Source organism: Cebus imitator, unplaced genomic scaffold (genome assembly GCF_001604975.1).
Source record: "Cebus imitator isolate Cc_AM_T3 unplaced genomic scaffold, Cebus_imitator-1.0 Scaffold114, whole genome shotgun sequence".
Classification (NCBI taxonomy): Eukaryota; Metazoa; Chordata; class Mammalia; order Primates; family Cebidae; genus Cebus; species Cebus imitator.
Window position 1 is genome coordinate 3,844,389 of NW_016107429.1, and position 12,306 is coordinate 3,856,694.

Consider the following 12,306-nt stretch of genomic DNA (forward strand, 5'->3'; position numbering starts at 1 on the left):
ACAGGACAGCTCCCACACAAACAATTATCCAGTCCCAAATGTCAATGGTGTTGAGGTTGAGAAGCCTTAGTGTAGACAGACACATTATGTGACTATATCAGAGATCATGCTTTATACCTATTTTGCTTCTTTCCCATGTAACCTTATATTGTTAAACAGCAGCAATCTTAAGACAGACAAGTATATGGAGAGTGTGGAAAGTGCCGTGCCACAAATCCTGTAAGGCAAGTAATAGTGTTATATCTTGCCGAATCCTGTAAGGCAAGTAACAGCGTCATATCCTGCTGAATCCTGTAAGGCAAGTAACAGTGTTATATCTTGCCTCCAAGGGTTTGAAATGAAGGTGCAAAGTCAGTGCTGTTGGCGAGATAATTATTATTATTTTTTATTATTATACTTTAAGTTCTGGGGTACGTGTGCAGAATGTGCAGGCTTGTTAGATAGGTATACACTTGCCATGGTGGTTTGCTGCATCCATCACCCTGTCATCTCCATTAGGTATTTCTCCTAATGTTATCTCTCCCCTCCCTCAACTCTCTGCTATCCTTCCCCTTGACCCCTGCCCCCCAACAGGCCCCAGTGTGTGACGTTCCTCTCCCTGTGTCCATGTGTTCTCATTGTTCAACACCCACTTACGAATGCAAACGTGGTGTTTGGCTTTCTGTTCTTGTGTTAGTTTGCTGAGAATGATGGTTTCCAGCTTTATCCATGTCCCTGCAAAGGACATGAACTCATCCTTTTTTACGGCTGCAGAGTATTCTATGGTATCTATGTGCCACATTTTCTTTATCCAGTCTATCATTGATGGGCATTTGGGAACATATATTAAAGTGCTTAGAATAGCACATATGAGGGCATTTGGAAGGGTCTCAAATGAGATTCTATCCCAGTGGAGTTGGAGTGCACCACCCTCCCAGCATATGGATGAGTTTTTGTTCACCTTCCTGTCAGCCCCCATGTGTTTAGCTCTCTGAACCCTGTCCTTGGGTCATTTATGGAGACTTCATTGGTTGTCCATGATTGAAGCATGGACAATTGTGTCAAAATGTGATTGCATAAAGGGTATGCTCTAAACCCAGCAAGGCCTGTCTGTTCCGATTCTTCCTGGTCTCTCTGTGCAGCATTCCTTCTTCCAGAGTATGGGGCAGGACTCTCTCTGGCCTGAGGGTCTTATGACCCAAATTAGATTAAATCCCTGTCTTGGGCAGGTGAAAAAAGAGCAGGAGAAGGTCCCACAGAGAGATTCTGTTCCCTGAGGCCTACTTCTGAGGCCTAAAGCACTCCCACATTACAACAAAAGGCTGTTAACAAGGGTTATGAGAGTTATGAACTAGGAGCCATGGGCAAAATTCTGTATTTATCTATATATACACATATAATCATAATATCACAGACGTATTTAAGGAATATCTTTGTAAGTGTATGTTTGGGCTTTTCCAGGGAGATATCTAGACATGGAATTGCAGGGTCATAGGTACATATACCTTCATCTTTACTAGATATTACTAAGTTGTTGTCCAAAGTGCCTGTATCAGTTTGGCACTTGCACTATCTGTCGAGGAATTCCTAACTTGGCCAAAACTTGGAGATGGGGAACTTTGTAATATTTGCCAATTTAAAGAGGATAAATGACACCTCATTTTAAAACATTGATTAAGGATATTAAGGATAATCAATTCCTTCCCTCAGCTTTCATCAACTTTCTCACATGGTCCCTAAGAATGAACCATCAAAAGAATGGCGTTAGTAATTTTCTGGATGTTGACACTGAACAGAAATGATAAAGGAAAGAAATGTATTCCTAGATTCCAAGCTTTTCCAGGCCTTTTTTTCACCTTCAACTTTTTACCAGTCCTGCACACTAGGCCTGGCAGAAGGTAGCATTCCCATGACTATTGACTCAGTGGGGTGTATCATCTTGCTGGGTGATCAAATTGAGGCTCAGTGCATGCTGTTATGAGGTTTAAATATGTTGTAAGCACACATATAAAATGTACATTAAAAAACATGAAACTTATACAAAGATGTTATTTTCATTGGTACACTGCAGTTCCAGCGTATTTCTATGAGAAAATTCAGAGTGCTCTATGTAAACTTGAAAATGAATTATTATGGCTCCTGTTTATTTATATTTAGTACCTTCTATGTGCCAAGGACATGAGAAAGAATGGAGCAGTCCTTGACATCAGGGAACGAGTGTGACTCTTATAGCTAAGCCTCTGTTTTTAGAAACTGGCCTGCCACTCACAGCTAGGCCATGTTGTTCTCCTGGTGAGCAGCATCTCACAGAACAGCAATATCAGACAGGGTCACTCTGTGACCATGATGAAGTGAGACAAAACAAGACCACTTCCATGTTTTGTCTAAGCACCGACAATAACAAGCTCAGTGTGCAAATCACAAAATATCAATGTTAAATAAATTCATGGGAAGCCATTATAGACTAACCTTAGTTTTGGACTAATCTGCTATGCTAGGCCCCAGCAGACCAGACCAAAGCAGAATGGTCCCTCATGCTTGTTGCCACATAATCAAACTCAACTCTGAAACCAGCCAGTTATCCAAAAAAAGAGGAGATTCATAGCAACCAATCAGAAAGGGCCAAGTTTACCTGAGCTGGTATGTTAATAAAGTTTCCCTCTATTTTAACCCTATAAGGAAAGTAACTTCGAAACAACTCATCTACTTCTCATTCCTTATTTCTGTTCTCTATCTCTTTTCTGCCTATAAAGCCAATCTCCTCTGCTTAGCTCATTGGAACACTGATTCTATTTTAGAGAATGCAAATAAAAGCCAATTAGATCTTTAAAGTAAATTTGTCTTTCAAAATCAAACATTCCTCTATCTCCATGGTATGGGTGGACTAATGCTTCTCTGTCATTTAGGGCTTTAGGCTTTCTTTTCAGCCTGTCATCCCCCTAGTTAAGATAATCACTGAACTGTCTCCACTTCCTAAATGCACCTAATCTTGAGCAACCCTTCCCACCTCTTTCCACAGTCTTCCCCAAATCACCTAACCAAAGCCCAAATCCTTTAAGTGCTTTCTAGTACCAGTTACCTAAGACACTCCCTAGCTCCCCATAGTGCATGTTTTCCCTCCCTAAGTAATAATCTCAACTTGTTCAACTACAGGTATTCCTTCTAGGAGTCTTTGGCTGGAGAGCATTGACAAAACTCTGAGGGCTTTACACATGCTATCTTAATTAAGCCTGAAAGTGTCCCTCTTTCATAGGTATTAGTATAATTAGCCCACTTTTGTAGACGAAACAGCAAAGAAAGTTAAACGTCATCTCCAGTACCAAATAGCTAGTAAATGGCAGGAATAAAATCTGTATCTGGGTCTAACTGTCAAGTCATGAGGAACTACTTGTAATTCTCCTGACCTTGCTGTTCTCCTGAAAGTTTCTCTAAAGATTATGTGCTCTTTGAGGACAGAGCTGTACAGAGTCTGGCACAGTAAAACAAATATTAAAAAAAGAAAAGCTGTAGTGTGAAGACTTACTCAGAACTAAGGCTCATTTTTTGAACCTCTGTGCCAATATCCTCAGAGTACCTAGAGTTGTTCTTGTACCAAAATCAATACTGCATGTTTCCCAGAGTCTTGGCCTCACCACCTCCATATAATCAGAAGATAGATATCTTAAAGGAATAGTTCAAAGGAAAAGCTCATTTTTAAAGGGGGAAAACATACACTGATGTGTGAGAAAACGGTGTTGGCCTTGTAGCTTGATCTTGGGTTTACACAACAAACTCTTTTGCATGGTTTGACTTCAAGGCCCTTTGTTAATTTGAAGTTTTTTCAACTCTTTGCTCTCCTGGCCTTGCTCCTGCCTGGAATGCCTTTTTTTTTTGAGACGGAGTTTCGCTCTTGTTACCCAGGTTGGAGTGCAATGGCGCGATCTCGGCTCACCGCAATCTCCGCCTCCTGGGTTCAGGCAATTCTCCTGCCTCAGCCTCCTGAGTCGCTGGGATTACAGGCACGCACCACCATGCCCAGCTAATTTTTTGTATTTTTAGTAGAGACGGGGTTTCACCGTGTTGACCAGGATGGTCTCGATCTCTTGACCTCGTGATCCACCCGCCTCGGCCTCCCAAAGTGCTGGGATTACAGGCGTGAGCCACCGCGCCCGGCCTGGAATGCCTTTTAAAGGAATGCCCTGCCACTCTTTCCCGCCTAGTGAAAACCTGTGCGGCGTTTCTTTTACCTTTCCAGATCCACTCCTTTAGATTGAATAACTCCCCTTTTTGTTCTCAAGGAACTTCTAAAACACCTGCTGTAGCATTTACATTCCTTGGTTAATTGTGCTAGGGTTTGCGAACCACATGAGACTGTGAGCTCCTGAAGGGCTCAGCCTAGCCTAGCTCTGTCTGATTTTGGGTGGACCCCTCTGCCACCCCAGAGCGAGCACTTCGGCAGGTAATATGTCCAGAAGGCTTCCTTTTGGAGCTTCATGGGCCCCGTCGTTTAGTCCTGCCTAGTACTTCCTCCAGCATGGTACTCAGTCCCAGAATTACTTTTTCCAGCCTCAGACGTGCAAGGAGAGGCCTAGCAGATGGTTTTATATTCCAGCTCTGATCAAATGGTGGCGCAGGGCCGGTCTCGTCCGCCTTTCAGTTCTGCTGGAACCCTATCTCCAAATCCAAAGAAATACAATCAGATGACTTCCTCCACGGTCCCCAGCGCTCCTCCAAATCTGACGCCACTCTATGCCCTTAAGGTGAGCAGCCTGGACCGCCAGAAGGGTTGAGCAGCGGCACGGACAGGCGGCCTGGCCAATCATGTTTCACGATGTCCGGAAGAGGCGGTACCCTAGCGTGTCATTGATCCGGCGGCGCGGGATTGGCCAGTCCCGGACCAACAAGGGTGGCGGGAGTTTTCAGAAGTGTTGGCTGCGGCCCCGGCTTGAGCAGTTGGGCTAGGCTGTGCTGACTGTGTGGGTGGAGGACCCCGGGAAAGAAACCCGTTGCCGATCCCTCAGCTCTCCGCTTGCAACTTGCTAAGTGTCCACCTTCTTTCCGGCCTCCGAAGCTGCGGGGAAAGATGGAACGGCATCGGCCGCGGCTGCATCATCCGGCCCAAAGCTCAGCCGCAGGGACTCCCTACTCTTCCTCTGCCTCGCTCAGCGGCTGCCGGGAAAGCAGGATGCCGCGCAGGAAGGGCTCCCAGCACCCTCCGCCGCCCGGTGGCCCCGAGGAGCCTGGGGAGAAACGCCCCAAGTTTGTAAGTATTGTCTGGAGATAGGGTGGGGCTGCTCCCACCTCGCCGTAGTGCTGACAGACGAGGGTGGGCCCACAGGGACTTGGGTGGGGGCAAATTTTATTCTAGAGATTCAGAGCTGCCAGTCATCATAGATTGACAACGACCGAGTCTAGTTCTAGTTGGATCTTGTGGCAAATGCCCAGATCTTTGTGTTGTACCCAAATTTCTTAAGGCTGATGTAAAAAGTAGTTCAAATGTATATATGTATTGACGTCATCTCGGTGGACATTGCATTTTTTAAGTTGAACTTCTCTCTTTTTCCCAAGTGTAAGAGGTTATAAGATATATCAAAGTGAACTTTTAGGTGATAGTATTTTTTTTTTCCTGCTTAGTATTTTTATCTAATAAGAACTTTTAAGGTAGATACAATTTTCCAAGTTGAAACAGCTGGTTTTGAAACTTGGCGGGTGGTGTAGTCACTGCTAAAGAATGTTTTGCTTAGCTTGGAAAGAATTCTAAATATTTGAAACTTGCTATTCTGGTTTGCTTGTTTTTAACACTTAAGGAAAGTGTCATGATTAGCACCTTGTCTTTTCGTTGGTATCAACTAGTGAAAGTATAGGCAGTGATGATTATTTTGCGGTGCGTTTATGTAAATAAATCACATAGAGGATTGATAGATTTGGGATGAATCCAACATAATTGAAATGTCACATTGACTACTCCACCATTTTGCTTAGGAATATGGAAAACCTTTTTTTGTGTGATAGTACAGCCTTTGCCTTATGTGGACAAGTAAAAATTGTGAGAAATTTAAGTCATGATTCACAAATTAAGGGAATAATGGTTTGTGAACCAGCTGCTAACTATAACATTTAGTTAAAAATAATAGTTGAATAAAAAAGAAAGCCCATATATATCAGAATACTGAAAATGAGGAACAGCATAGATTAATTATGCCAAATTAAGTATCAAAATGGTCATAGGAATCCTGACATTTTGCAGAAAGATTAAATATGGACTTTATTATTATCTTGACAGATCTGAAGAATGAATAGGACAGAATTAACTTCCCAGTGAAAGATTTTTGCCTAATGTGAGAAGAATCCACTAAGGCAATGACTTCTCTTCCTTTTATACTCTACTCTCTGGGTTAATAATCTTATTTTGTCTTCTGTGGTCCAGAATATAGGAGGTGCTATTTTCTGTGACTCATTCCCAGCAAGGAGCTAATGAAAACATGATCTAAATTGATATTTCTGTTTAGCTTCATTGAAGGATTTGATTATTTCGTTTCTAGTCTTTGTACTGTTTTTCATTCTTATGTATGTCACATTGACCACCTCAGCATTCCATTTGTTAAAAGGGTTCTCATAAAGATGAAATGACATCTAAAATATAGCACTTTTAAGTTGTAAAGGTAATAAACACATCTAAAACACTGTGTTTTTGGGTGGCAGTTTGAGTTGAATCATGACTTCCAATTAATTTAGAAGTAATTTGGACTCTTGGTACTTTGAAGCTAATTTAGATTCTTGCTTATATGGTAATTTCTTTAGTTATATCTTCCAGTTCATTAATTTTGTTATCAGCTATGTCTAATCTACTTTTATGAATATTTGTTTTTAGCAATTATTTTTATTTTAATAAGTTCCATTTGCTTATTTTTCAAATCTGCCTGAGCATTCTTGATAGTTCTTTGTTTCTTATTCGTTTATTTCTTCAGACATTTCCTACTTAGTGGTTCGTATTCTTTATTTGACAGCTCTGCTATTTGTAACCTGGTCTGTCTACATTGACTCATATTCATGATGGCTTGCTCTCTTTCTTGTGGTTGTTTATCTTTGTAAGCTCATTGCTTTATCTTCACCTGTAGGATTCCAGGGATGCTTTTCTTTAGAGAGAATTTGAGTCTGTCTACCAGGAACCTGGGCATGCTACTGATTTTGGACCACTTTCCTGTTGAACTGGGAATCTTAAGATGGACAGAAGTTCCAGGCACAGCTCTACTCTTTTCCTGTCCTAAAAGCTCAGTATCTCAGTCTCAAGGCTGCTTCCTGAGCAGCTCTTCCCAGTTTGCCTGCTTATCACTGCTCTTGATTGCACACCAGTAACTCCTGTTTTTAGGTTGGAGAGGGATCTTTGAGACCATCAAAGGTCCCAGCAATGCCTCAGAAAGTAATTGTACTTGCAGGTGTGAAGTCAGTCACTGTTCTTGCAGATGTCAAGTCAGTTCTTGGCTTTTTCTTGATTGGATGAAGTGACGTTATCCTAAATCTTTTCAGGTCACCCAGCCATTATCCAAACCTGGGGCAGCTGCTTTTGATTGGAGCAAGTAATATAGGTTGGTGATGTGATGGGTAGGAATAATTTAGGTGGCCAGTGTTTTGCACACTTCTGCAAAGCAGCAAGCTGGTAGTGGGATGGAGTGCTAAACTGGTCACTCCCTTCTGTCTTAGCGTAAGAAAGCAGGAGCTCTGGCGCCCACTGATGTCTTGTTTTACTTTGAGTCCTGATAAAGCAGGTAAACAAATTCTTGTTTTCTACCAAGTTTATAGTTGTGGGCTTCAAGTCACTTGTGAGTTGGGTAAAAAAGTTTGTAGCATAGAAACCTCTTCTCATAGGTAAGTATAGATAGCAGAAATTAGTCTATTGTAATTGTATTATACTTTCGCTGTGCTATGAATCAACTGACTTTGGGCTGATTGTGAATTAACCAACTTGGTCTCATTTGGAAATACCTTAAGCCATGAGTATAAAGATGATAGGGATAGCTACTGGGGCATAGAAGATACATGGAGCCTGAGAGGACAGAGCAAGTATCTGGGTGGAGACTTTGTGAAGGCAGATAAAATTCAGTGGGATCGTTAAACTCAGAGCCTGCCCTAGGTCACACTGTTAGTACCTGGACCTGAGTCCTATATCCTTTGTAGAACAGAACAAATGTCCTACTGATTATGGAGAGCCTTTCAGTAATACCTGTTTCCTGTTGTTCTTAACAACACACAGATGGTGGCGGCCACTAGCTACAGACTGAGAGCAGGACATGTGGCTTCTGGGAGAAGTGTCCATCTCTAGGATGTAGGTCAGTCCATTCAAAGGGGGCCTGTAAAGTGGTGGTCCAAGTTGATGAAAGACTTGTTTTTAATTAGGAGAGTTCTTTAAAAGTTCTCACGGACTTCAGTGTAAATCATTTAATCATTTCCATCGAATAGATTGTTAATTATTGATTTATTATGTCATCGTAGTACCTTCAGTTTTGGTTTTAGATTTTTCACCTTGTCCTTTAATTTCTGTATATTTACCATGTTTGGGCATTGATAGTAATACCAGTTAGCCTTTCTGAGTGAGCTAAGCACTGTTTTAGGTGCGTTATAATTATCAACTCTAATTCTTAGAACAACCATGTGAGGTAGATAATATTATTCGCCTTGTTTGCCATAGGAGGAAACCAAGGCATAGAGAGATTCGTTGCCTAAAATCACACAGCTGCCAGTTCATGAGGCTGGGATTTGAACCTAGGCAAGCTGGCTTCAGAGTATACATTCCTTTTTTAATTTTATTATTTATTTATTTATTTTTTGATATGGAGTCTTATTCTGTTCCCAGATGGGAGTGCAGTGGCACAATCTTGGCTCATTGCAACCTCTACGTCCCGAGTTCAAGCGCTTCTCCTGCCTCCACCTCCGAGTAACTGGGATTACAGGCGTGTGCCATCACTACCAGCTAATTTTGTATTTTTAGTAGAGACGAGGCTGATATACATTAATAAGTTGGGTTACAGCTTATTCATCGAGCTTGTGAGCTTAGTTAATGGGTATCCACCTCATAGATAGACTCAGTCTCCATGTGCTGACCATATCACTGTCCAAGGCCCCAGATGTCCAGATGGGGCTGCCACCTGGTGGAGTTCAACAGGCCCAGGCGGAGGCTGACTGAACCACCTGTGGTTGCCCCAGCCAAAGGGCTGGATGCAGCCACATTCCACGATCTGGGCTGGCTAGGAAGCTGAGCAGGGAGTTCCAACACAGTGGCAAATTCCTACTATCTGTACAAATTGGTCAGGCTGGTCTTGAACTCCTGACCTCAAGTGTTGTACCTGCTTTAACCTCCCAAAGTGTTGGGATTACATGCTTGAGCCATTGTGCCCAGCCCAGAGTACACATTAGTCACTGTCCTGAATTATCTCCCATAGCTTTTGAGAACTTCAGTCTTTACTGCTTCTTTTCTCATCCAGGAATCATTAGCAATAATTAGTGATGCCTTTAATGAATATATAATATGAATATAGAATGGATATTCTGATTATAGGCAGACTGCGAGGTGAGAAGATTTATGAGGTTGGAGAATTTTTGTTGATTGTACAGATAGTAGGAATTTGAGTAGAGATGAAATCCCAGTAAGCTTGATGAGATTGGTGCATGTCTGCCAATTACTTGGGTTACTTGGAAGCAGGTGTAGTAGGCTGAGCAATGATCTTCCAAAGGATAGAAACTCCTTAATCCCTGGAACCTGGCAATGTTACTGTATATGGCAAAAAAGGACTTTACAGATTTTTTTTTTTAAAGAGGGGCCAGGCAGGAGCCACAATTAAACCCAATGAGTGACTGTGCTGTGGTGGAACTAATGACAGCAGAATGTTTGAAAGACATACTGCTCTTTGCTCTCCCAGGCTCTGAGAGACAGGGTAACTCATAGCCTCAAGCCCCCTGCCGGGAGGAGGAACTACCCTTCAGTACTTGCCTGCCTGAGTTTGGGCTGCCACTGTGTTGGAACTCCCTGCTCAGCTTCCTAGCCAGCCCAGATCGTGGAATGTGGCTGCATCCAGCCCTTTGGCTGGGGCAACCACAGGTGGTTCAGTCAGCCTCCGCCTGGGCCTGTTGAACTCCACCAGGTGGCAGCCCCATCTGGACATCTGGGGCCTTGGACAGTGATATGGTCAGCACATGGAGACTGAGTCTATCTATGAGGTGGATACCCATTAACTAAGCTCACAAGCTCGATGAATAAGCTGTAACCCAACTTATTAATGTATATCAGCCAGTGTGTGGCAGCAAAATCCTTCAGGGTATGCAGGCCCCAGAACAAAAGGGATTAAGAAAGAGCAGATGAAAACAGTTCTGGCCAGTAAGCTAGAGGAGAAATCTGCCGGGGAATTCTGAGAAACATGTCTTTGCTCTGTAAAAAGGGACTACAAAAATTTTGGATCCATTAATGGCTGAGTGGCTCTCATTGGACCACAAACCTCTCACATGGCAAAATTATAAAAGGAACTCTTAAAACACTGGAGCATGATCAAAAGACATGGCTATTGGAGTCAATACTTGGAAGAAGGGATTAGTTCATTTTTTCTAGCTTTTTGCCTAAGGGAAGCCCCTAGTCAGGGTCATGTGGGGTGGTTAAAACTAGAATAGAAGCCCACAGTTGTACTGGCATAAAAAACCAGAAAACAGAGTTCTGGTGACCATATAGCTGATAAGTGAGGAGGAAATCCTGGAAAGGAGAGGGAGCCACAAATGGGTAGACCCAAATTCTTTGTGTAGACTGCTCAAATTTCTAAACCTATATGTGTGGGACAGACTGCAAGCAGCACAGCTAAGGCTAAAATATCTAAACAGATTTCAGGTTCCATACAGCAGATGGGACAGTATGTGTAGTTTGAGAGTTCAGCCAAGTTAACTGCTCGCTAAAACAAACACAAAAGCAATACTTCTCAGAAGAACAAAAGGAATTCAGAGTCCCTACACCATGGATTTACAAGGCTCAGGATACAGTGCAAATGTACTTAACAGAAAAAAACAAGAAAATGTGACCCATACAAATGAGAAAAAGGAATCAATGGAGACCAACCTCAAGATAACTCAGCTGTAAACATTAAAAGACAAGGATTTTAAAGCAGTTGTATAACCATGTTTAAGAATATAAATGAAATATACTCACAATGAATGAAAAGATAGGAAACCTCAGCATAGAAACAGAAACTATAAAAAGATCACAGTGGAAATTGTAGCGCTGAAAAATACAAAGTCTGAAACAAAAAGGCTAACAAGAAGCAATAGCCCATTTTTTGCCTTTGGCCATCATCAGGATGTGATGCTTATTTTGCCATAGTCATCTTCTGATCATGAGGATAGCTAGCCTAAGGACAAGGCCCATGTGCTGTGCTACTTATGGCAGAGCAAGAATATAGGAAGGGGCCGGGTGCAATGGCTGATAACGGTAATCCCAGCACTTTGGGAGGCCAAGGCGGGCAGATCACTTGAGGTCAGGAGTTCGATGCTAGCCTGGCTAACATGGTGAAACCCCATCTCTACTAAAAATACCAAAATTAGCCAGGGTTTCCCTCATGGTGGTGGGTGCCTGTAATACCAGCTACTCAGGAGACTGAGGCAGGAGAATCACTTGAATCCAAGAGGCAAAGGTTGCAGTGAGCCAAGATCATGCCACTATACTCTAGCCTGGGTGACAGAGTGAGACTTCTCTGTCTGTCTGTCTGTCTCTCTCTGTCTCTCTCTGTGTGCATATATATACATGAAGGAAGGATCAGGGTCTCTGAGCCACTATAGGTTAGGTTAATCTGGGAACTTTCCTGCCACCAGACTTCTTGTATTGGGAGAAAAAGAAAATGCAGTTATCTGTTTGAAACTTATGATACTAATATGAGAAATAAAGCATTGTTAGGGTTTAGAAAATTATACCCCCAAATATGCCACTTTGGACTTCAAATTGAGAGAAGCTGGGGAGCTGGAAATGTAAGAAAGGGTCCTTTCTGAAGTTCCCCTATCTACCTAAAGTTTTGTGTTCTCCAGAAGACCCCCAGAAGATAGTCAACTGTTGTGAATCCCTTCCCTAGATATCTCAATTCAAATAGATGCATACTGAAGGAAGGCTAGAGTTGACACTACACCCAGAGCCAAGCCAAACTTTGTCCCAGACTGCTGTCTCTTTCTTTGGCCCCATTCATCTCCCCTAAAGATCATTTACTCCTGTAAATTGCCTTACATCCCCCGCTTCCCTGTTCCTTATGAAGAGGGTATTTAAGCTTTAGCCATCTGGCCCTTCTTTGAGTTTCATACTTTGCATAACTCCACACTTGCCACACTTGC

At 42.5% G+C, this 12,306-nt stretch overlaps 1 protein-coding gene across 2 annotated transcripts in view; it reads left to right on the forward strand.

Annotated features, from left to right (window-relative positions):
* The first annotated feature begins 4,846 nt into the window (after positions 1–4,846).
* DIAPH3 (diaphanous related formin 3) overlaps positions 4,847–12,306 on the forward strand; it is a 503,028-nt gene continuing 495,568 nt past the window's right edge. Inside the window, exon 1 of one of the 2 annotated variants that reach the window (XM_017538779.2) lies at positions 4,847–5,221. In XM_017538779.2, the coding sequence (XP_017394268.1) occupies positions 5,042–5,221 (180 nt within the window). In that variant the 5' untranslated portion in view covers positions 4,847–5,041. The remainder of the gene's footprint in view (positions 5,222–12,306) is intronic. The other variant, XM_017538781.2, reaches the window with a different exon arrangement.